The sequence below is a fragment of the Canis lupus genome, chromosome 7 (assembly GCF_011100685.1).
Source record: "Canis lupus familiaris isolate Mischka breed German Shepherd chromosome 7, alternate assembly UU_Cfam_GSD_1.0, whole genome shotgun sequence".
NCBI classification, from domain to species: domain Eukaryota; kingdom Metazoa; phylum Chordata; class Mammalia; order Carnivora; family Canidae; genus Canis; species Canis lupus.
In genome coordinates, this window is record NC_049228.1 from 65,969,820 (window position 1) to 65,993,216 (window position 23,397).

The 23,397-nt window shown below is 41.2% G+C and overlaps 1 protein-coding gene across 3 annotated transcripts in view; it reads right to left on the reverse strand.

Annotated features, from left to right (window-relative positions):
* Positions 1-15,361: 15,361 nt before the first annotated feature.
* GATA6 (GATA binding protein 6) overlaps positions 15,362-23,397 on the reverse strand; it is a 32,215-nt gene continuing 24,179 nt past the window's right edge. For all 3 annotated transcript variants that reach the window (XM_038543671.1, XM_038543673.1, XM_038543672.1), the window contains exon 7: positions 15,362-16,772. In XM_038543671.1, the coding sequence (XP_038399599.1) occupies positions 16,593-16,772 (180 nt within the window). In that variant the 3' untranslated portion in view covers positions 15,362-16,592. The remainder of the gene's footprint in view (positions 16,773-23,397) is intronic.

The window sequence follows — 23,397 nt, forward strand, 5'->3', positions numbered from 1 at the left end:
AACCATACACAAATATAAAGGCAAGTCTCTAAATTAGTACTTCTCACGATGTGGTATTTCACAGGCCAGAAAAAGGAAAAAGAAATTATAATTCAGAAGGAACTTTTTTCTGTAGTTATTATCATTCACTATCACCATTATCTCATTAAAAGGAAAAAAAATATTTTAATGCCAACAAAATAGAATGGACATAATCCTAGAATAAAAGGCATTCTTATAATTTCAGGTTTACAAAAAAATCAATTATAACTCCTATTGTTCTCATTTTATTGTAAATGAGCAATCAGAAGTGATCACTGACTCTTAATCTACTTTGAGTCACATGTGCCTCTGAGAATATGATGAAAAAAAGGGACCTTTCCCCAGAAAAATGTACATACCTACATACATATGATATTTTTTAAATAAGTCCAAATATTTGCAGGCCCCGGGTCAAAATCATCTCTTTTAGTTGATAATTTAGTCTCAACCTGACTCACTAGTGACTTCATCCTCTGGTCATCATTAATGGATCTGAGGTTCTCTACCAACTGGAGGAGACTAAGGACAAGATCCCCACCCCCCAGATAAGGCTCTCAGGACTAGCCTTCTGCACGGTGGCCTCAACTTTCATGAGAGGAATAAGAAGGAGTTTCTTCTTTTGCCTGGACCCTGCCCATCAATGATAATGCCAAATCCAAAAAGATCCACCACCACCCCTCAAATAGGCCCCAAAACCAGAAGTTCCTCTGGGTCCAGGGCCAAAAAGCTCCACCTGGTGGTGTAAGGTCATGGGATTCTAGGAAGGAGACTAAAAAAAAAAAAAAAAAAAAAAAAAAAAAAAAAGGAAAAGTTGCTCTGAATCAAGACCAAGGAATACAGATTTACATCTATCTGGGTCTCACATCCAGATCATTCTCAAAGCCCTGTGGAGGAGGCAGCAGAAGTTAGGACAGCTAAAACTGGTCCAGGTTCAGTCCAGCAGTCAGTGCTATAGGAATGGGGTGTAGAGTACCTAAAAATCCTCGAAGACACCCAGAAAATGATAAAGCATATGAGTGACAAAATCATCACAGCCTGCTTTTGAGTGATGAGCAATGAGAGAAGCTTCTTGACCTGCACTGATGGGTAGACTACTCCGTACTATTCAGAATGGCTTCTCAGGAGTGTCTGTCTTAATATGATCAAATCTACCTGCACCATCTATCCTCCCAGCATATAGTTCCTGAGGTTGCCCACACAGAACATACAACAATATCATTCTATAGTATCCCTCTAGAATGGCCCATACAGAACATATGATATCATTCTACAGTATCCCTCTGGAAAAGGCCAGACAAAAAAAAGGAAAGAAAAAGAAGAAAGAAAGAAAGAAAGAAAGAAAGAAAGAAAGAAAGAAAGAAAGAAAGAAAGAAAGAAAGAAAGAAAGAAAGAGTGATCTTTGTTCCAAGCCTCAACTGTCTGTTAAAAATAAGAAAATCATACTTGCAACCTCCCCTGCCATTCCCCTACCCTGAAAGAAAGGCATCTGTTTCTTCCTTAAGTCTATAAAATTCTGCCTCTAACATCTGCAGAATTTAGGAAGAATCAGGTAGCTAAATAGATATTATTCATAGAAATAGGTCTTCCTAGATGGATTATCAACCTGTTTTCTGCAGATAAAGGTTGGGGTAGGAGAGAGGCTAATGAGAAGGTTTGGGAAAAGTAGGGAATCCTTCAAATCATTAAAACCAGTTCTTATCTGGGATGCCTGGCTGGCTCAGTCATAGAACACATGACTTTTCATCTCCAGGTTGTGAGTTTCAGCCCCACTTTGGGTGTTAAAGCTTATTTGAAAAAATAAAAATAAAGCCAATTCTTATCCAGAGAATGTCAAAAGAGGTGACAATTGGCATATTTAAATGTAAATGTATAGTGGATTCAGATACTTGATATTGGTTATTTAGATGTAGGTAACTGAAAACTTGTTTCTGGAGCAGCACAAGGGATTTAAAAATACCGGTAATGCTCTATTTCTTTTTTTAAAGATTTTATTTATTTATTCATGAGAAACACACAGAGAGAGAGGCAGAGACATAGGCAGAGGGAGAAGCAAGCTCCATGCAGGGAGCCCGACGTGGGATTCGATCCTGGGTCTCCAGGATCAGGCCCTGGGCTGAAGGCGGCACTAAACCGCTGAGCCACCAGGGCTGCCTAATGCTCTATTTCTTAAGCTGAGTGACGGGACCTAGGTATTTCATTATTATTCTTTAAACTGAATATATGCAGATGCATATGCTCTCTGGGTTATCTATTTCATTTTTTTTTAAAGATTTTATTTATGTGAGAGACAGAACACACACATGAGTAGGGGGAGGGGCAGAGGGAGAAGCAGACTCCCCACTACGGGGCTCTATTCCAGGACCCTGAGATCATGACCTGAGCCAAAGGCAGACATTTAACCAACTGAGCCACGTTGATTAACATGGTGCCCCTGGCTTATATATTTCATCAAAATAAAAATATTTAAAGTCTTCTCTAGTCCTACTGCCTACTACTCTACCGGCAGTTAAAGGAATGAGCCAATTAGTGGATTGGATCTGAGAGTTTATCTTTTCTTTGTTTCTCTGTGAGGTCTCTCCCTCTGTACTTCTTTCCTCGGTGTGGCTTCCTATTTCCTGACCCTGCTGGAATGTGAGCAGCAAACAGTTAAGAAGAGAACCTGCAAACAGAACTCAGGCCTCTGTGGTCTTTGTGTGTTCAAGAGTGAGGCTGAGCCACGGGCCCCCTGCCCTCCACTGCCTGGAGGCAGAGGCAGATCAGGCCAGTGGACAGAGGACTCTCTCCTGAGGGCACACCTACCTCAGATGAGAGCTAAGAAGCTAGTTGTTGGACAGGCCACAAACTCCAGCCTCTTGAAAGAAACTGGTTAATGATAATCAGCAGCAATTTAGTGCTTGAATTAAACCAGGTGGAACTAGAGGGTGAATACGTCTTGGTCCAGCACAAATGATGCTGTAAAGAAAATGAAATGGTCAGACCCTTGTGCCCAGCCCTGCCAGACAGCAGCATGACCCAGCCACAGGCTGCAAAGAATCATACCTTCCCCATTTTCTGCAACTGGAAAAGAGCTCTTTTCCAGCAACCCACAGAAGCCTATTTTTAGTTATCATTATTTACCATTATTCCCATTGCTGATGGGAAGTAGCAAAATAGAATACCAAAGAATACCAAAAAATAGAATACCAAAGATGGTATTCTAAGTCTTTTGCTACAAAGCATTAAACAAATTTATTTTTCAATATATAAGCCCCTTGAGGCCTTGGAAAGATCACGACAGGGATTAAAACCATGACAGGATGAAATAACTCTTAACAGGTCAACTCCAGTCCTGGGATGCTCATCTCCGTTCTGACTTCTCCCAAAACTGTTCTCAACTGAATTTCTAGTTTTAATTACTTTCATTGGTAAGGTACTTGAGGAAAAAAAAACAATACAAAACTATTTCCTGTAATGATTAATCACTTCTTCCTAGAATGGAAGTACTGCTGATTCCTAGAGTACAGACTGTCTGTTTTAAAAAAAGCAAAGCACTCCACAACCTAACCCTTCCTTTTCTCATTTGAGACACTCAGATGGTAACTACACCCGGATGTGGGGTGTTGGGGTTTTTTTTTTTTTTAAGGCAGATAATTCTTCTGCATCCTTGAAAGTAAGCCTCTTGCGTCAAACTTACTACTGGCACCATTGGGTGCTCCAGAACTTCAGAAACAATTGAGGGGAAGAGAAAGGAGCTCATCTTTATTTCACGTTTCCTCAGTGTCCAGAATGATGCTTGGCAGTTCACATATAGCGTTTCATTTAATTTCACAACAGCCCCAGAAGTTATCCCATTATTCTCACTTTGCAGATGAGTAAACTGAGGCTCAGGGAAGTTAAATATTATGACCACGTTCGCACAGCTGGTAAGTGGAAAAGCAGGGTTTAAGTCGAGATCTATCTTACTCCAAAGCCTTGGTTCTTTCCAGTATACTCTACAGTTCACTAAATATCAAGAAAGCTAATACAGATGGTGAGTCTACCTATCATTACCCTGGAGCTTCTCCTGGGAACATGTCTTTTTAATGAGACATACTCTTTAAAAATATTTTTTAATCTAAAAACACCTCTCAAAGCACTGACTAGATGAATGACATCATCACATAACAGTGATAAAAAGACATCCCTTTTCTGGTTAATAAACATGTGATGTCAATTTAAAACTGAAAACATGGAGCCATATCCAAAAAAGTGAAGCAATCACAAGCTGTGAATTCCTAACAAGTCTCTGCAAATCTTGTACCAACACTAGAGGAGCAGAGAAATGCAGTGTTAAAAAGTGAGAAGAAAATGTAAGGTGCATCAAGTCTAAATGTCCAAGCTGAAGTCCAGAAGAGCCCAGTGACTGGCCCAGAGTCACACAGCTAGAACACGGCAAGCCAAGCAAAAAACTGAAGAGGTGGGAGTCAACAGCTCCTGCACTTCAGGATAGCACTCCCACGAAACTTCCCCTGCCCAGTAAGAAACCCAAGAGAGTCCCTACCCAGCACTAGTCTAAATGTTGCTCCCGAGGTATGGTTTAGATGTAATTAGCATATAAACAGTAAACTGAGTAAAACAGATTACCCTCCATAATATAGGTGAGTCTAGTCCAATCAATGGGAGGCAAATAGCTAATACTGAGGTTTTCTGAATAAAAAAATCCTTTCAGGAATGCAACATAGAAATGCTGCCTGAGGGCAGCCCGGGTGGCTAAGCGGTTTAGTGCTGCCTTCGGCCCAGGGCCTGATCCTGGAGACCCGGGAGTCCCATGTCAGGCTCCCTGCATGAAGCCTGCTTCTCCCTCTGCCTGTGTCTCTGGCTCTCTCTTTCTCTCCCTCTCTGTCTCTCATGAATAAATAAATAAAATCAAAAAAAAAAAAAAAAAAGAAAGAAGAAAGAAAGAAAGAAAGAAAGAAAGAAAGAAAGAAAAAGAAAGAAAGAAAGAAAGGAATGCTGCCTGAGTTTCTAGACTACTGCTCTGCAAAACTGGGCAAGGTATCTTTTTTCTTTTCATCTTTCTTTCTTTCCTTTTTTTCATCTTTAACTCATTTCTCCTACCTCCCACTCCCTGCCTCTGGCAATCACCAATCTCTTGTCTCTATCCATGAGCTTGGGTTTTTTTAGGAAGGCATTGTTTTTGTTTTAGATTCCATATATAAGAGAGATCATATGGTATTTGTCTTTCTCTGCCTAACTTATTTCACTTAGAATAATGTCCTCAAGGTCCATCCATGTTGTCACAAACAGCAAGATTTCCTTCTTTTTTACGGCTGAATAATATTCACATATGGTTAAAATTAATGTGATATATATATGAGATATATATATGTATATATCATATACATAGTGCATCTTCTTTATCCATCCATCTATTGATGGATACTTAGATTACTTCCATATCTTGGCTATTGTAAATAATGCTGCAATGAACATGGGAGTGCACATATCATTTAAAGTTAATGTTTTTGTTTTCTCCAGATAAATACCCAGAAATGGAATTCTTGGATCACATAGTAGTTCTATTTTTACTTTTTTGAGGAACCTCCATCCTGTTTTCCATACTGGCTGCACCAGCTTGCATTCCCACCAACAGTGCACAAGGGTTTCCCTCTCCTCCACAGACTTACCAACACTTGTTATTTCTTATCTTTTTGATAATAACCATTCTGACAGGTGTGAGGTGATAGCTCACTGTGGTTTTGATTTGCATTTCCAGTGCTGTTGAGCACCTTTACATGTACATGTTGGCCACCTGTATATCTTCTTTGGAAAAATGGCTACTCAGATCTGCCCAATTTTTAATTGGACTTTTTGTTTTATTGCTGCTGAGTTGTAGGAGTTCTTCATATATTTTGGATACTAGCCCCTTATCAGATATATAAATTGCAAATATTTTCTTCCATTCAGTAGGTTGGTGTTTCATTTTGTTTGATGGTTTCCTTTGCTGTGCAGAAGCTTCTTAGTTTGATGTATCTTCACTTTTGTTGTCTTTGTTGGTGTTTGACTGAAAAAAATTATCACCAAGACCTATGTCAAAGAGCTTACCACCTATTTTTTTCTTTTAGGAGTTAAATGGTTTCAGTTCTTACATTTAAATCTTTAATTCATTTTCAGTTAATTTTTGTGCATGGTGTCAGATAGTGGGCCACTTTTGCTTTTTGTATGTGGCTGTCCAATTTTCCCAATTGAACAAATGTCCAATCACTTATTGAAGAGATTGATCTTTTCCCATGTTTTCAGCCCTTGTTGTAAGTTAATTGACCATATGTGTGTGGTTTATTACTGGGCTCTCTATTCTGCTCCATTGATCTATGTGCTTTTATGCCAATACCATACTCTTTCAATTACCAGAGTTTTGTAATATAGTTTGAAATCAGGGAGCATGATACCTCCGGCTTCCTTCTTTCTCAAGATTGCTTTGGCTATCTGGGTCTTACATGGTTCCATACAAATTTTAGGATTATTTGTTTTATTTCTGTGAAAAAAAATGCCACTGGAATTTTGATGGAGATTGTACCAAATCAGTAGATTGCTATGGGTAGTATAGACATTTTAACATTGATTCTTCTACTCCATGAGTACAGAATGTCTTTCATTTGTGTCTTCTTCAATTTCATTCATGTCTTGTAGTTTTCAGTATACAGGTCTTTTACCCTCTCCTTGATTAAATTTATTCCTAGGTATTTTCTTTTGATGCAATTATAAATGGGATTGTTTTCTTATCTCTTCCTGATAGTCTCTTAGCAGTGTATAGAAACACAACAGATTTTTGTGTATTGATTTTGTATCCTGCAACTTTACCGAATTCATTTATTAGTTTTTTGATGGAGTCCTTAGGGTTTTCTATATATAAGTCATGTCTTCTGCAAATAGTGACAGTTTTACTTGTTCCTTTCCAACCTGGATGGATTTTTTTTTTCCTTATAGAATTGCTCTGGATAGGACATCCAATACCATAATGAATAAAAGTGGTGAGAATGGGCATCCTTGCCTTGTTCCTAACCTTAGAGGAAAAGCTTTCAGCTTTTCACTGTTGAGTATGATGTTAGTTGAGGGCTTATTATGCATGGCTTCTATTTTGTTGAGGTATATTCCTTCTATGCCCGCTTTGTTGATAGTTTTTATCATAAATGGGTATTGATCCAACATTATCTAACTCCAACCATTAGGAGTTACCAGTTTGCCAACCTGCCCTATGGATTTCAGACTTGCCACCCCTCACAATCACTGCATGAGCCAATTCCTTAAAAGAAGAGAGAAGATATATATACACACAGAGATATATAGATATATATAGAGAGATATAGATATATACATGCAAATGCAAATACACATACATGCGTACAAATATATACATACCTACATGTACATATACACATATGGTTCTGTTTCTCTGAAGAACCCTAACAGATGGTAAATGAATGAATGAGTGAGGTTTTTCCAGGTTGCACATGGGAAATAAAAAGCAACTAAATAAGTGAGTGTCTTTCCTCTGCCTATGTGTCTGTCTCTCTCTGTGTGTCTCTCATGAATAAATAAATAAAATCTTAAAAAAACTCTTAAAATATTAAAAAATAATAAATTAATTAAATAAATTTGTGTCTGTCTCATATGCGCACTAAAAGCATCATGCCCAGAGTTACAAACGCTGCTCTTCCCTTCACAAAGTTGACTGAGGCTTCAAGGCTGATGACAGGGCTATGAAGCAGTAATCTTGTTCTCCTTTTTGAACACTGAACTCTGCATCCTAGAGAGTTTAAGTAAGTTGGTAAGCCACAGAGCTGGTGTATGGAGCTGGGATTCAAACTCATGATTGCATAACTCCAAAGTCCACAGTCTTTCCACTTCATTGCACTCCTGATTTATTTATAACATCATGAAAAGTCAAAAGGGGAGGTTTCAGCAATAATAGAGTAGGCCACAATGTCAAATGCCTTAAGGAGGTCAAGGAAAGAAGGTTGAATCAAGAAGCAGCTTCCTCCACTGCCCCAATCGAAGATATAGCCACCAACCAAAGGCTTTTTCTAGTCAGTTTCAAAATAAAAGAATCTCTCACTCATTTGGAAAAGAAAGGAGGCATCTTCTGGAATTTCTCCTGGGGGGACTCAACTAGAAATTTCACCAATGAATCTAGTGGTAATAAAATATCAGAAATGTTTGTTGTAGACTCACATATTCAGCAAAATGTAAATGGAAGAACAGAATAAACAAAAAGAAAGTCCTGGTAAGAGTGTTTAAGGAATCATAAATGTGTAAGAAAGAGCAAAGAGTTATAGAAATGTTAAATATTAGGCAACCTATGCCAGTATGTTCCCCACAGACCAACTGCCATTCAATATTGGCTTTACGATAGGTAATACACAACAGTTGCTCCCAACACGATCTTCCATGAATAAGATGGCTTGTGTTCTCAAAATGTAGGGTGCTCTGAGTTAAATACACTGGGTTTACAAAGTTAATTTGACTAGTCATCACCCTCAGCCAACCTAGCTACTGGTCATTGCCCAGCTGATTGGAGCCAGAGATCTTCCCTCTGCCAGATTCAACAAGAAGGTAGCATAAAGAATGCAGTCTCTTATTTATAAGCTGTGAGGCCTACAAAAACTTTTCAGAGTGTATCTGTCCATTTGGTGATAAGTGATCTCCAGGGGCTCAGAAAGGAAAACTGTTTGGGTTAGCAAGTGTAGGTGTTTGTCCTGAGTTCCTGCTCTCACAATGCTTTCATTTATTCCAGCAAATGCAGCCTGATGATTCACTGAAGACCAATGGTCATTTGTGCTACTCCCTGGAGATAACTCTGAGCTGGTGTTTGGGGACATATGCAATCTTTGAACAACTCTATTGGCCCAAGTCTCAGTAGCTTGTTAATTTCTAAACTGATTAATGAAGCAATGCTCAGAGTAGTAGAAGTTACTAGCCTCTGCCAAAGGCCAAACTTTTGCTCACAATGTTTAGTTCTCTAATTTCATTTAGTGACCTCTCAGCCTAACCCAGAGCCAAGACCACTGAGTCAGGAACCTGGAAACTCATTGTCCACGCTGGCCAGCAGGATTTAACCTCTCACGACTCAGTTTCCTCTGCTGGACCTCGGCAAGATCCCTTCCATTTCTAAAGTTAAATGAATCCATGATTTAAGTGAACAAGTACATTAAGAGGTACTGTATTTCCTTATTTGAACAACACCAAGAGCAAGGTTTCCCACTGACACCCAAGTCACCAGCAGTGCGAACAGAAACTGCATGTCCCCCCCAGAAAACACCAGAGAATCAACCAAAAGAAGATAGAAAAATTCAAAATGATTCTGGGAAACAAAGTTAATAATACACTCAGCGTATGTAACAAACATTTAGAAAAGCAAGACTAACATCAGAGAGTGTGAAAGATCTAGGGATAAACATAACTGGAAACATGCATAGGATCTAAATGAAAAGTTTAAAATAATTATGAGGGATGCAAAAAAAATCTAAATAAATGAAAAGATATATTTCATATTGGACTGGAAGACTTAATAAAATATATTAATTCCCCCCTAAGTTACCTTAACATTTTAATATTATCCCAATAAAAATACCAATAGGATTTTTTTTTTAAATGAACAAGTCGATTTTAAAGTTTGTATGGAAAATAAAGTGAAAATAGTGATCAAGGCCTCATTTTTTAAAAAGATTAATGAGAAGGGGTTAGCCCTCTAAATATATTGAATAGTCAAAGCAATTTGGGATCATAGCATGAATAAACAGATCATTGGTAGAGAATAGAAAAATCCAGAAATAGAGCCAAATATATATAAAAATTTATATTATATATATATATCCACATAAGAATTTATACAAGAATACATATACATATGAGGATCTACATATTTTTTTAATTCCCATTTTGAATCAGTGGGAGGTAAATGGATTATTCAGGAAATGATACTGGGACAATTCGGTTGCCATTTGGAAAAACATAAGGTTAAATATATTCTCTACATATTACAAACACCAAAAACAAAAATTCCAGATGGAAACAAAATGTAAACCTCAAAAGCAAAACCATGAAAGTACTAGAAGAAAACATGGGATTAAAAAATAATCTTAACAGTGGAGAAGGCTTTCCTAAATATTACACAAAACTCCAAAGCCATAAAAAAAGAAGATTGATAAACTGAAATACCTTTTAAAAAGAAAAGATCATCATGATTTTTTAAAAGTATAAACAAAGTCAAAAGAAAAACCAGGAATAAATATCTTTAAAGAGTATCAGACAAAAGGCTAATGTCCTTCATATGCAAAGAGCTTCTCAAATCAATGAAACCAATAACCCAATAGAAAAAAATAGGTAAAGAATACGAACAGAATTGGGTAGAGTTCACATAAATGGAACTACACATGGCTCTTAATCATAGGAAAAAAAGTTCAACTTCATTCACAACAAGATAAATGCAAAACAAAATTCAGAGATGTGAAAATGACAAAGATCAGAATGTTTGATAACATACTTGTTTGGCTAAGGGAAAACATGCACTCTTGTACATTGCCTATGGGAGTGCAAACTGAGCCAACCTCTGTAAGACTAATTCGGCAATACCTATCAAAATTAAAAGTAGAGACATCCCTTGACTCAGTAATGCCATTTCTAGAAATTCACCTCATAGGTATATTTGCATATGAGTGAAATGACATAGATATGGGATAGTAATTGCAACACTGCTAGAATATCAAAAGACTGGAAACAAATGTTCTTCAATAAGGCACTGATTAAATAATGAACTACCCAGACATACTAAGTGAGAAAAGCAAAATGCAGTGTGTATAGTATGCTACCAGGTGAGTAAAAAAAAAAATTTTTTTGAGTATATATACTTGTATGTGCTTGTGTGTGCACCAATAGTCAATGCATATAATCAATACAAGAAATAAGTTACATCAAGAAATAAGTTCTTCTGGGAGAAGAACAGAGTGGCTGGGGAATAGGGGTAAGAAGGGCAATTGTTTTTCACTGCATTCCAACTTATAACTTGAATTTTGTACTATTTAAGAAATTTTCATTAATGCAAGGTAAAAAACAATGCACATTCTTTAGCCTTACAGATGACCTGCAGGATCAGATTCTCTGGGGAAAGAGTCAAGGGTTCTGCAATTTTAACAAGCACTATGCATGATTCTCATGTAAATAAAAGTCTGAGAACCCCTGACAGAGAGCATTGTTAGTAATGTACACTTATCAAAATAATAATAGCAACAATGATGTAAGCACTAATGAACACTTATTCAAAAAGATAAAGCCTAAGACATCACTGCCAACATCTTGCACAAGTTTTTCTGAAAAAAATTCCTTGGCACAACCAGAGAAAGATTTGACACTACAATGAAGCATTCCTTGTTCTCTCGTGTTCAGTTTTAGCCACTGTTAATAATTTTGCCAGCTTTTTACACTTTGCAAAATGCTTTACTCTCATCTTTTGTGCCAGGTAGGGGCATAACCAGCCTTACTTGGAGTTCCACGAAAAGAAGACAATTAATTGTTCAAATACGGCACAATCCCTCCAAACTCTACTTTCCAGCTAACAACTATTCACTACCTTCTCTGTTCTAAAGAAATCATTGGAAGAAACGTACACATTTACTAGGTGTCTTCAATCTAGGAATACCTGTGTTGCAAATCATAATTACCTATTTCTGAGATGCTCGGGGAGAGAGGAAGGACTTAGCCTCAAGTCTCAGGCAATTCTGCTCCCTTTCTGCATTCTTCAATCGCTTCCCCTTTAAATCAAGAGGAAAAGACAATATGACGGAGAGATTAAGAGCATTGCTTTGGAGCCAGACTGCCAGGGCTCAAATGCTAGCTGTGCCACTGTGTAAGTTTGCCACTTGGGCAACTTTCTTAACTTCTCTGTAGACACATCTGTAAAATGAGGATAGCACCACTTCATTCATTTGGTATGAGGATTACATAAATGTGCGACGCTTTGTATAGAAACTGGTACGTAGTCAGTGCTGGGTAAATATTTGCTATTATTATTTCATACCAGTCTTGGAGTGTTAAAGGAACAGAATTCACAAAAATAGGGGTAAAACCCGGGAAGGGGTGGAGAGACAAGGAGGAAAACTCTTAATGGCTAAAGAGAAGACACAGAAGGCAAACAACAATGAAAAGTTGGTTGTTTCCAAGAAATAAAAAACCAACTACAAGATATTGAAGCAATGGGCCAAGCAAAGCAAAGCTGTTTTTTCCTTGTTCTGTGGACTGCTCAGCTGCCAGACGTTTCCATTTTCCGGTCTGGGTCCGTATCACTGTATAAGTTTTATATCAGGGGCCCCAGACCAAGCAGGTTTGGCATTAGGGAGTGGAGCAGCACCCCTTACAAAGCCCCTATGTTCATGGATGTGACCAGGATTCTCACCCTCTGTGGCCTAAGGCGACAGGACATACCCTCCATAGATCAAAACCTGAGGTGGTGAAGGAACCAGTAGAGAACTAGGAGAGCCCAGCTCCAGCTTCTCACAGACGCGCCATCGCCTCTGCGTATAATCTACATGTGGACCTGTGGGCAGCAAATGCAGATGGAAGGGACCTCTGAGCAACCACACTTGCTGCCTGATTTCTGCATTTTATGGCTGTGTGGAGACTGAGGTCCAGAGAGAGGAAATGACTTGCCCCAAAGTGAAAGGATACCCAGATGATGATCTTACCACAGGGAACCACTGATGATTGAAACATAAGCCCTTCTACTAATTAAAGTATTATTTCATCTCTAATTGATATACTTTAGCCATTTTTTAAATGCCCATTCCTTAAAAGCAAACAACCCCAAAAAAGCTTTCCAAGCAAATTATAGAGATGCAGATTACAGAGAGGCCAGCGTGCTCACTGGGAGCACAGTCGCTTGCTCTAACGTCTAACTCAGACGTGTACCTGCCACATCCTAACTTTCCTTTACAAACTATGTGTATCAGCCATAATTTATTTTATCCAAAGGCCCTGTAAATTTACTTAGGCTTTCCAATCTCCTAATATCTGACATTTGAACCCGTCAAAGACACCATAGGATTCTTTTCCTCTGCAGGTGCTACAGATGGCTACCACCTTGTCCGGGTGCCCCAGCCCCCACCCACCACCAGGGTCCACATCAGAAGGGTCTGCTTTGGTTGCAGTTACAGGTTCAGCCACACCGAATCCATCTCAAAGCCTCAAGTAGCCAGCAGAGCTGTAGATAAATTATCCCACAGACCCTGTTTTGAAAGATTTGGTCTAGCAAATGTATTGATGTTTCTCATTTAAAATAATCAAATTCATGTCTGACTCCCCATTAGAGCTTCCAAACAACAGGGGATCAGTCAGGAGTGTTGCCAAGCTGACATAGTATTTCAACCCAGAAACAAAACACATTTTAATTAGCAAGAGCTGCCTTACCCTGAATGAATGTTTGATCCCTGCTCCCCTACCTTGCCTCGCCTACACACACGCTATTATTTCCTTCTCAGAGTCGTAAGATCTGAAGACGCCATGAAAAATGCCAGTACATAGAACTGAATGCGCCAAAGCTACCGCACTACCCAAAATTAAAAGCAGCCTGGAATCTGGCTTAGCCACCAAAGACTTGCTGTATTGCCCTCCCAGCAGCTAATTTATCTATGATCTGAAATTACATCAAATTTCCAAGGACTAGGGAAAACATTTCCCATGAGCAAGAAGTTAATTTATTTGCAGGGGGAAATGAATGGCTCCCTTTGCTTTCCTGGCCCTCCCATAGGCACCAGGAAACAACATAACGTGGCCCCAAAGAGAGACCCCAGACAGGAACCTTAGTTATGTAAGGCAGCCTAAAGTCAGCCATAGGCAACAGAGGACAGAAATTCTGCAACCCATGGTAATGGGTCTAAGGACTCTGTAAGATGAGGTGCACCATCTATTTAAATACACTCCCTTTTGAGAAATGACTTGGTTTTTTTATATGTCACACTTTGGAGGAGCAGTGCTGAGATCATATATTTGGAACAAATTACCGAACTTCTTTATGTATAATCACAGGTGAGAAAGTTACCATTGAAAAGGCCTAGTTTAGGAGAGAGGCCATTGTGTTAAGACAGGCTACAAGAAGCCCTGTTCCCCTTATTCTTACTCCTTGTAATTTATTTTATGAAAGCTTGATTTCTTTCCCTTTATGTTCTAACAAGAAGGAGAAGAAGGAGGAGGAGAGCTTTAGCAACCTGATGGTGTCTTGGGTTTGAAGGAGTAACATCTGAGACCATCCCCAGAAAAAAGATTATTTGGAAGCCCCAATAAGAAAAACTTATTTTCTAACCAAAGCATTTTAACTCTAACAATTTCCAACCCACCCACCAGAAAGCACTCAAAGTAATGAGAACTGTTAAGAAGAGAAAGGGGAAAAAGTAGTCGGGATAATAATTTTCTTTTGCTGTCAGACCAACCCCGTCAGCGGAACTCAGACTGGTGTGTCTCAAGCATGCTCCCTCCCTCCAACTCTGCTGTTCCCTGGGCTAGAGAATCCCTCATTTCAGTCATCCTAGCCTTGCTCAAAAAGTGCAAGTGGATCGAGGGACACCAGACCCTCACAGACAATAAACTTCTAAATACGCCACAAGGAATAAGACATTCAAAACACCCACGCGGTAAGAGCTCCTGCTACCCTACTTCAAAGTCAACACTTCATGCTTCCTATGTGCCAGACACTGCTCTCGGCACTTCATATGGATTCTCTCGCATATCCTAAGAGTTATATGTTAATTGGACTTAATTTTACAGACGAGGAAAATGAGAATGGGGTGACTTGTCCAAGGTCAGAGCTCATGCATGCAGAGCAGAGACCTGAAGCCGTGTGGTCTGATGCCACACCCAGACCACTGTTCTAGTCTGTTTGGTATCAGGGTGTACGCAGGATTCAGCAGCTTCCCCGGATGCACATTCTCCCCAGCTTAGAGTCTCACTTGCAATACAACCCACCACAAGGCAAGACTTCCTCTCTCTTGGAAGACTCAGGCTGGCCCCCATAGTATGACTATAATCACGAAAAGAAGTAAAAAATGCCTCACACTTAGGGAGCCCAAAATGAAATGCCACCATTGTGTTGTGAAACAGTCTCCCATGTTATCATAGAATAGTGGGTCCTTTTCACTTATAAAAATTGCCCCCAATGCAAATTGAAGGTGACAACTCCATATGCCAATTTCAAATAAACCAAGGTATGAAGCAACTCCCAAAGGACAATTTGTTGAAAGGAAAGCCGAAAGGCAATTTGCAAACATCACATGCACTTGTTTTATATGAATATCTCTAGCCACATACAGTATCAAAATGAAACTAAAAGGGAAGGAACTCACTGTACAGAAGACAAAACAATACCCTTTTTATTTTCAAAACTTTGGTGAAATAGGTTTCCATGACATCCCATCTTTAAAAAATTAATGTAAACCAACCTGCCTGTGGGTTAGTCACACTATAGACTTCATCGTAGTGTGTACAGATGCCTAGAATATTTACAAATGTTATTTGTTAGGTAGTAAAGTTTTGTTGCAATTTTTCCAGCACATATTCCACAGTAAAATAAAGAGGGGATATTCGTGTTCTTGTATAAAAATTCTTAACAAATGGATATAGGCAATTTTCCTGAGAGAAGATTTGTTCTTGAAGTATTTTTCTTTTACAATTGGAAATATAGAAATGGGATGCAGTTGTCAAAGAAGCATAAGAATGTCTAAGTTAACATTTTTTCTTTTAAATTATTTAAGTACCATTAAGTTAAAATGTTTACATTCATTATAAAAAATGTTGTTAAATCTTATGCAAATGATTTAACACTGATTGCTGCAACGCAAATTGCACTTTTTAAAAAAATTATTGTTTACATGGAAGAAAAATATCTTGTTTGCTACCCTGTTTACAAATCCCGACTGACTTCAGGTCAGTCACACAATATGAACTTTGAGAAACGTCAGTCACAGTGTACGTTACAGTTATAACGCAGTCTTGCAAACTGAGTAATATTTTTGACTCAGCCTCCAGAGTGTGTACCAAATGGCCTCAAATGGTCTTCTCCATGAAAGCATGTGAAATTCAGGTGTGGAAAAAGTACGAAGAAATTCTGGAACAACCAAAACCGATCAGAAGAAGCACATGATTTGGGGCAATACACATAAAATCTTTTAAAAAAAAAAAATCTCTCTCAATATTCCTTAGCAGGCAAGGCCCCGGTCCTAGTCCCGGTTTCTGGAAGCGGCACAGCGGACACCAGATCCCCGGCGGACCCAGAGGCAGGCTGGCTGGCAGTGGCCGTGCCGTGGCCGGTGGCCGGTGGCCAGGGAGGTGGCGACACGCGGCGGGCTGCACCTGCGCTCCGAAGCTCTCCATCTTCTCTCTGGCTCTTCAGAGACAGGGGCAGGGAGGGAAGGCAGAGCAAGCCTCTTGGGAAACACATCTCTTTCAAAATAAAGGCACGGAAATCACGCATCAGAGGAACGTTCCGTCAGCGTTGTCAGCACACTCGCCCCGGCTGGGACGGCTGGACCAAGTCCCCGCAGGCCGGGTGCCCTCCGCTCCCGCGGCGCGGCTCAGGCCAGGGCGAGGGCGCACCAGGAATCCTGTCTCACCGAGGACGTGACTTCGGCCGGGGAGGCCAGGCTGACGCCAATGTACAACCCATCTTGACCTGAGTACTTGAGCTCGCCGCCGCCGCCGCCGTTCTCGGGGTTAGTGCTCTCTCCTGCGCCGGACAGCACTGAGGCGCCCGCCTGGCCGCAGAGGGATGGGGAGGAAAGAGAAGGGGAGAGAGGGTTACCGACACGTTTGTCAGGCGCCAGTCCCCTGCGAGTTGCACGCGGGGACACCTGCCACGGGCCGTGGGGCCGGGCGAGAGCCGCTCCCTGCGCGGGCGCCCTCGGCCTAACCCTGGCAGCACAAACTCTCAGAAACATTCTCCCGTGAACCTGAGGCCTCATGGCAGCAGCCACGCAGCGAGATGCGCAGCTGGACAAGGTGGCAAAGGGGAACCGCGTGAGGCCTATCCATGAAGAGTGCCAGGGCAGCCCGGGGGCCCAGCGGTTTGGCGCCGCCTTCGGCCCAGGGTGTGATCCTGGAGACCCGGGATCGGGTCCCACATCGGGCTCCCTGCGTGGAGCCTGCTTCTCCCTCTGCCTGTGTCTGTCTCTCTCTGGTCTCTCATGAATGAATACGTCAATAAAAATCTTTTATAAACAGTGCCAAACTCTCAGCTCTTGGACAGTGAGGCAAACCATACCACCTGGGTAAACAGGTCTTAATGATGCCCACACAATCTAATCATTTCCCAAGAGAAACAAAGTAACACATACACACACACACACACACACACACACACACAGCAGAGCCACAACCTTAGCAGTTACGCCAAAGTCTAAAATGGAAAGCTACACAGCTCAGCAAGGCCTGATAAATGAAATTTTTGAGCACTGACTTCATGGAAAAGTAACCCGTACACAGGCTTTAACATCTACTGCATTTACCTTTAAATTCTTTTCGAGGAGAACAGGCCATGTTGAGAGCAGAGCATATTATAAAGTAAATGCTAACATCCTGTGTCTGTCATGGTTGTGGCAATTACCTGAAGCAAAATATCACTGTTCTGTTTCATTCATTCCTTCCTTCCATCCAAATGAAAAAGGCAAATAGAAAACATGATATAATTTCATAGAATCAAACCAAAATAACCAAAATCATGTTTAGACTACAGTTTGAGAAAGCCGTTGCCTTTGGCTTTTTTCTTAAATCTAGCCCTGACTAGCATGACGCCCAAGCTGCTCAGTGTGGCTCCAAGGACAAGGTCAGTGACGTGTACATCAGAGAGACAGTGCCCCATCTGCACACAGTGCCCCCAAAAGCTCTGACATATCAAAAATAACAAGTCTTCTTGCTGCATCCTTTACTAATTTGAATGCAGGCACATACTATTCTTGGGTGTCAGAACTCAGCCTGTACACATGAATCAGCCACAACTTCAACCTGCAGAACACTCCACTGTTCCTTCCAGCAACATGTGTGCTGACAGGCAGGTACAGAAAATACGGGGGTGTGCCCCTCAGGATTTATATGCATGTTATACTTGGTTAAGAAGTTAGAGGATTTAGGGGTGCCTGGGTGGCTCAATCAGTTAAGCATCTGCCTTCGGCTCAGGTCATGATCCCTGGGTCCTAGGATGCAGCCTCACCTCAGGGTCCCTGGTCAGCAGCAATCTGCTTCTCCCTCCCCTTCTGCTCTTGCTCATGCTCTCTTTCTCAAATAAAATCTTTGCAAAAAAAAAAAAAGAAGAAGAAGAAGAAGGTAGTTACAGGATATATAGAAACCTCACAAGTGACATCCAGGTTCCTGAGGGAAACAACAGGTGCAGTGACAGCTGATGCAGCTAAGAAGTCTATACATATCAGCCTTCCTTCCACCTGAAAACACCACCCTGTCTGCAACACTTGCATTTCCTTCCAAAGAGAAAAGACAGTGGAAAGACCATCACACTCTCAACCCTTTTGGAAAAAGAATGGAAGCCCCTGTGGCCACAGAGGAGCCACAGGCCAGTATCCTGTTGACAAGATGTCACATTCTCCCGCTGTGATGTTAGCAGGGAAATCACCTCTATGGTCTTCTGCCTGAAAGCCCGGAACCTCGCTTTAAGTCAGACAGACCCTAAATGAGGCTCATTGAGAAAAAACTCACAGCTCAGAGCAAGCTCAGAAGAACTGCTCTGCATGAAGGGGGGGCCCTTGCTAGGCCAGGCCTGAGATGGATGCCTGGGGCCAGCAGCATGCGGGGCGGTGGGGGAGAGATGGTGCCGAGCCTGCGTCAGTCACAGACCAATGCTGCTTCCATGATTTGGACAAAGCATTGTGGAAGCCTGAGAGGCTAGCATCTGGGGAAACTGAGTGAAGGTTGCCACCTCTGCAACTTCTCCATAAACCTAAAATCACTCCAAAGTAAAAAGTTCATTAAAAAAAAATCTAGGCGTGAGGGAAACCTGGGTGGCTCTGGTTGAGCATCTACCTTTGGCTCAGGGCGTGATCCCAGGGTCCTGGGATCAGGTCCCACATCAGGCTCCTCGCAGGGAGTCTGCTTCTCCCTCTATCTCTGTGTGTCTCTCATGAGTAAATAAATAAAGGCCTAAAAAAAAAATCTAGCCATGAATCCATACTTAAATCATGGCTTTTTCCTTCTAAAAAGTTCAGAAATCTGTTATTTCTTCCTACCTTTCACAGTTTCATCCCATAAATTACTGGATATTTTCCCCCTGACACAACATCCATTTGTCTGGCTGAGCTGATGTGGCATCTACTTCAGAGAAACTTTGGGCACCACACACAGGCTGAACTGAATGGAAGGTATATGCTGAGCCCCCCTTGGCTCCAACTCAGGGGCCTGGAAGTCAATGTAGTCCTGCTCTTTCTGGAATCAAAAATCTGGTTCTCTCTCTAATCCTCACAATACCTGCATGAGGCTGGGAACAAGGGCTTCAGAAGGTCTGGTCGTAGGACTTCCTATCTGCCCATCCCAACTTCCCAATCCAGCCCCTCGGGGAACCAAGCCTTCCCTTTCCTGGCAAAAATGAGGGTTTGTAAAAATCCAGTCACAACAGTACCACCACACTCAAACTTCTTTTTTTTAAGATTTTATTTATTTATTCATGAGAGAGGCAGAGACAGAGGCAGAGGGAGAAGCAGGCTCCATGCCGGGAGCCCAACGTGGGACTCCATCCCGGGTCTCCAGGATCACGCCCTGGGCCAAGGTGGCACTAAACCACTGAGCCACCCGGGCTACCCTCAAACTTCTTTTTAAATTAACAGGAGACTTAAACTGAGGGCTTTGGGTACATAAAAAACATTTTACGAAGTCATTGAGATGTCTAAAACTTAAAACAGATTTTGAAATGGCTCAAAGAATCCTGTCAAACACAAAGCTATGGTTCTCGTTACCCATATAAATATGGTAACCAACTTTAACCATTAATTCCAGAAACTCCACTATGAGCAAATCCAACATGGACTCAGATTTAACACCCAAAGAAATAAACAAAAGTTTATTTTAAACAAAAATTCAATTACACAGAAGGCCTCATTTTAGGAAGGAGCTACCATAAAACTAATAAAAAGAGTTAATGCAATTATAAATGATTTATGTCACATCCAATCTCATAACTGATCTACCTATTTCCAGAAAAAGCACATGTGCATTTATCTGACTAAATCTGAATTCACTACAGATTTGAATGATCTGTATCATTCAGAATCAAAAAGGGATACCTGGATTGGCCCAGGATGCAGCCCACCTCACATGGCCAGACATGCTGAGATAGCAGAGGGGTTGGTCACTACCACAAGTCAGCAACGAGAAACATTAGCAAGATGCTTATGAGAGCCAGACACCAGGCCCCAAAGACACGGTTGTTCCCTGGATGAGCTCCCAGGCCACATACACACTGGAAAGTAACAATGATCAACTTCCTATCATGAATGACAAATGAGTGGCTGAGATATAGGGTTGGAGCAATAGGTCAAAAAAAGGACACGGAAGGGAAAGGATTCCTGGGGATGGGCCGCACGCAGCCTGCAACAGTGGGGACCAGTGTGGACGGACTTCTGAGTACTATCCTAGTTCAGCCACCTACGGAGTAAGGTCACCTCTCCAAGGCTCCTCCTGGCAAAACTCGCCTTCACATCAACCCTCAAGCAGGGCTGTGACAGTACAGTGCTTGTGAAAGCATCAGCATGTTGCCTTGCCACGGTAAGCAGATTAGTGAGGAAAGGGTATTGAGCATGGGAGGTGTGTAGGACATACCAGAGACCTACTCTTAAGCAAAGCCAGCAGAAACAGAAGGATAAGCAAAGGAGGCAAGGAAACAATGTGGGAGAGGTAAACTAGAAGGCCTGAACTAAAACCCTGTGTCTCAGGTTCCTCAACTGGAAAACTGAATTTTTTTAAAGATTTTATTTATTAATTTTAGGGAGAGAGTAGAGGAAGAGGGACAAGCAGACTGCACTGTGCAGAGGCCAATGTGGAGCTCAATTCCAGGCCTCCAAAATAAAGACCTGAGCCAAAATCAAAAGCTAGATGCTTAACCTATGGAGCCACCCAGGCACCCCTAGAAAATGGAAATTTAAAAGAGGCACCTATGTCCTAAGGTTACTGCAAGAATTAAATTCATTAACATACATAAAGTCTTTCCAACAGTATCTGAGACAACAGGAAAGACAACACAAACATATGCTATTAGTATTTTATTATTCTTGTTAAGGAGCATAGACCTAACTTAATCTCCCCAATTATTTTTTTCTTAAGATTTTATTTATTCATAAGAGACACAGAGGCAGAGACACAGGCAGAGGGAGAAGCAGGCTCCCCATAGGGAGCCCAATGAGGGACTTGGTCCCAGGACCCCTGGGATCATGACCTGAACTGAAGGCAGACATTCAACCACTGAACCACCCAGGTGTCCCTGATCTCCCCATTTCTACCCTTTTCCAGGTGAGTTACTACCATCACCTAATGGGAGCAGCAGTGGAACTCGTTCAGAGCTAAGTGAAAACCACCTATCCACATCAGCAATGACTTTCTTCTAAGTAAAGAAATTCTAACACCTTGTTCTTCACACTTGAGCAATAATTCCAAAAGCTATCAACTCAAATATCTTTGTCTTCTTTGTCCAGTCAAAAATGTTAAGCTATACTGCAGACCACCACTCCTACGTCAAAGGGCAGGCAAACTGCAAATTATGTGAGCAACTCATAGCTCATTTGAAATCAAAAGCCACATCCGACTTTCTCAGAAAAAAATGGAAAGAGGTGCTTGTACCAACACTTGAGGAGCTTATTTATAAATGGGGATATGGTACTCAAACATGAAATACTGCAGTGGGGGCACCTGGGTGGCTCAGTGGTTGAGTGTCTTTGGCTCAGGTTGTGATTTTGGGGTCCTGGGATCAAGTCCCACATCAGGCTCCTTGTAGGGAGCCTGCTTCTCCCTCTATATATGTCTCTGCCTCTATGTCTCTCATGAATAAATAGTCTTTTTTAAAAATTAAAAAAGAAATACTGCAATGTACAGCTTTTGTATACCAATCATATCTTAATAAAAAACAAAATTTTTATGTCACAATACATATGAGATCATAGCGATGAGATCTGTTGAGACCGTGATAACCCCAATCCCCTCATCCATGGCCGGTGGGGCTGTATTCTGGTATATGCCTTAGAAGGCAGTTCGCAAAGCCAACAAGAACTTTATACCCTACTTAGCTCTGTAATTTCACTTCTGGAAATGTATTTATAAGGAAAGAATTCAAAGGAAGGGAAAGGTTCCACAAGGGAAGACAGCCATTGCAGGGTAACTTATAATAGTGGAAACCATGGAAATAATCTTAATGCCTAATAATACGGGTCGGTTTGGAAAAGCAAGTTACATCCGCTCAATGAACTATTATGCAATTATTAAAAATAATAAGATCATGCAGCAAACGGAAAAAATCCCGTAATGCAATGTTAACTGAAAAACAGCAGGATACAAATTCTAACTATGTCATCATTACAATTCCTGCACATGCAGAAGTATTTCAAGGGAACCAGGTAGAGTTTGGGGACAGAGGACCATCTATTAGTCATCAGTACCTTCCTTTGAATATTTTAACTGAATGGCGTAGTGCAGTGTAACTTTGGGGAAGGTAGAAAACATTAGCACCAGAAATAAAACGCACAAGCACTCAAGGACAGGACAAGCCAGCCTGGAAAAAGTCATAAAGTAGCGGGATCAAACAGGGAGGAATCAGAGTGGAGGCACTAAGAGAAGAGAGGCCCAGAAGGGGATCCCAAGCAACTGATGTCACCTACATCCATGCCACCTGCCATTGGCTGGAACCTGGATGATGTGAAACATGGGTCCATGGATGTTAAAATGGTATAATGGGTGCATTAGTGTAACCTGAGCTCTTGCAACAGTATTCTAACTGGGTAAGAAATCTAGAATTGGCACAACTCTCCTTATGAAACCTGGCTTCTCATATCATCGTTTGTCTGGAGTGTCTTTCCCTCTTTGGTGATGTTCAAGAGCTACCTATTGAGAATCAGTGCAACCTGGAGGAAAAAAAAATTCAGAGAAAATTTATGGCCCTGGATCCTGTACCACACACACAAAATTACAAGCATAAATTTCGATTGGTTAATATGTTTCCCCACATCTAGTGGAAAAACCTTGAAAGTTCAGATCACGGACATGAGAACACAGCCAAAGCAGACACTTCCCTAACCTAACCCAACCCAACCCCGCCAGGGTTCCTGAACAGAAGCTCTGAGGGGAGGGCTGTGGAATGCCCACAGCTGCACCATCCTTCCCAGTCTTGGTGGGCAG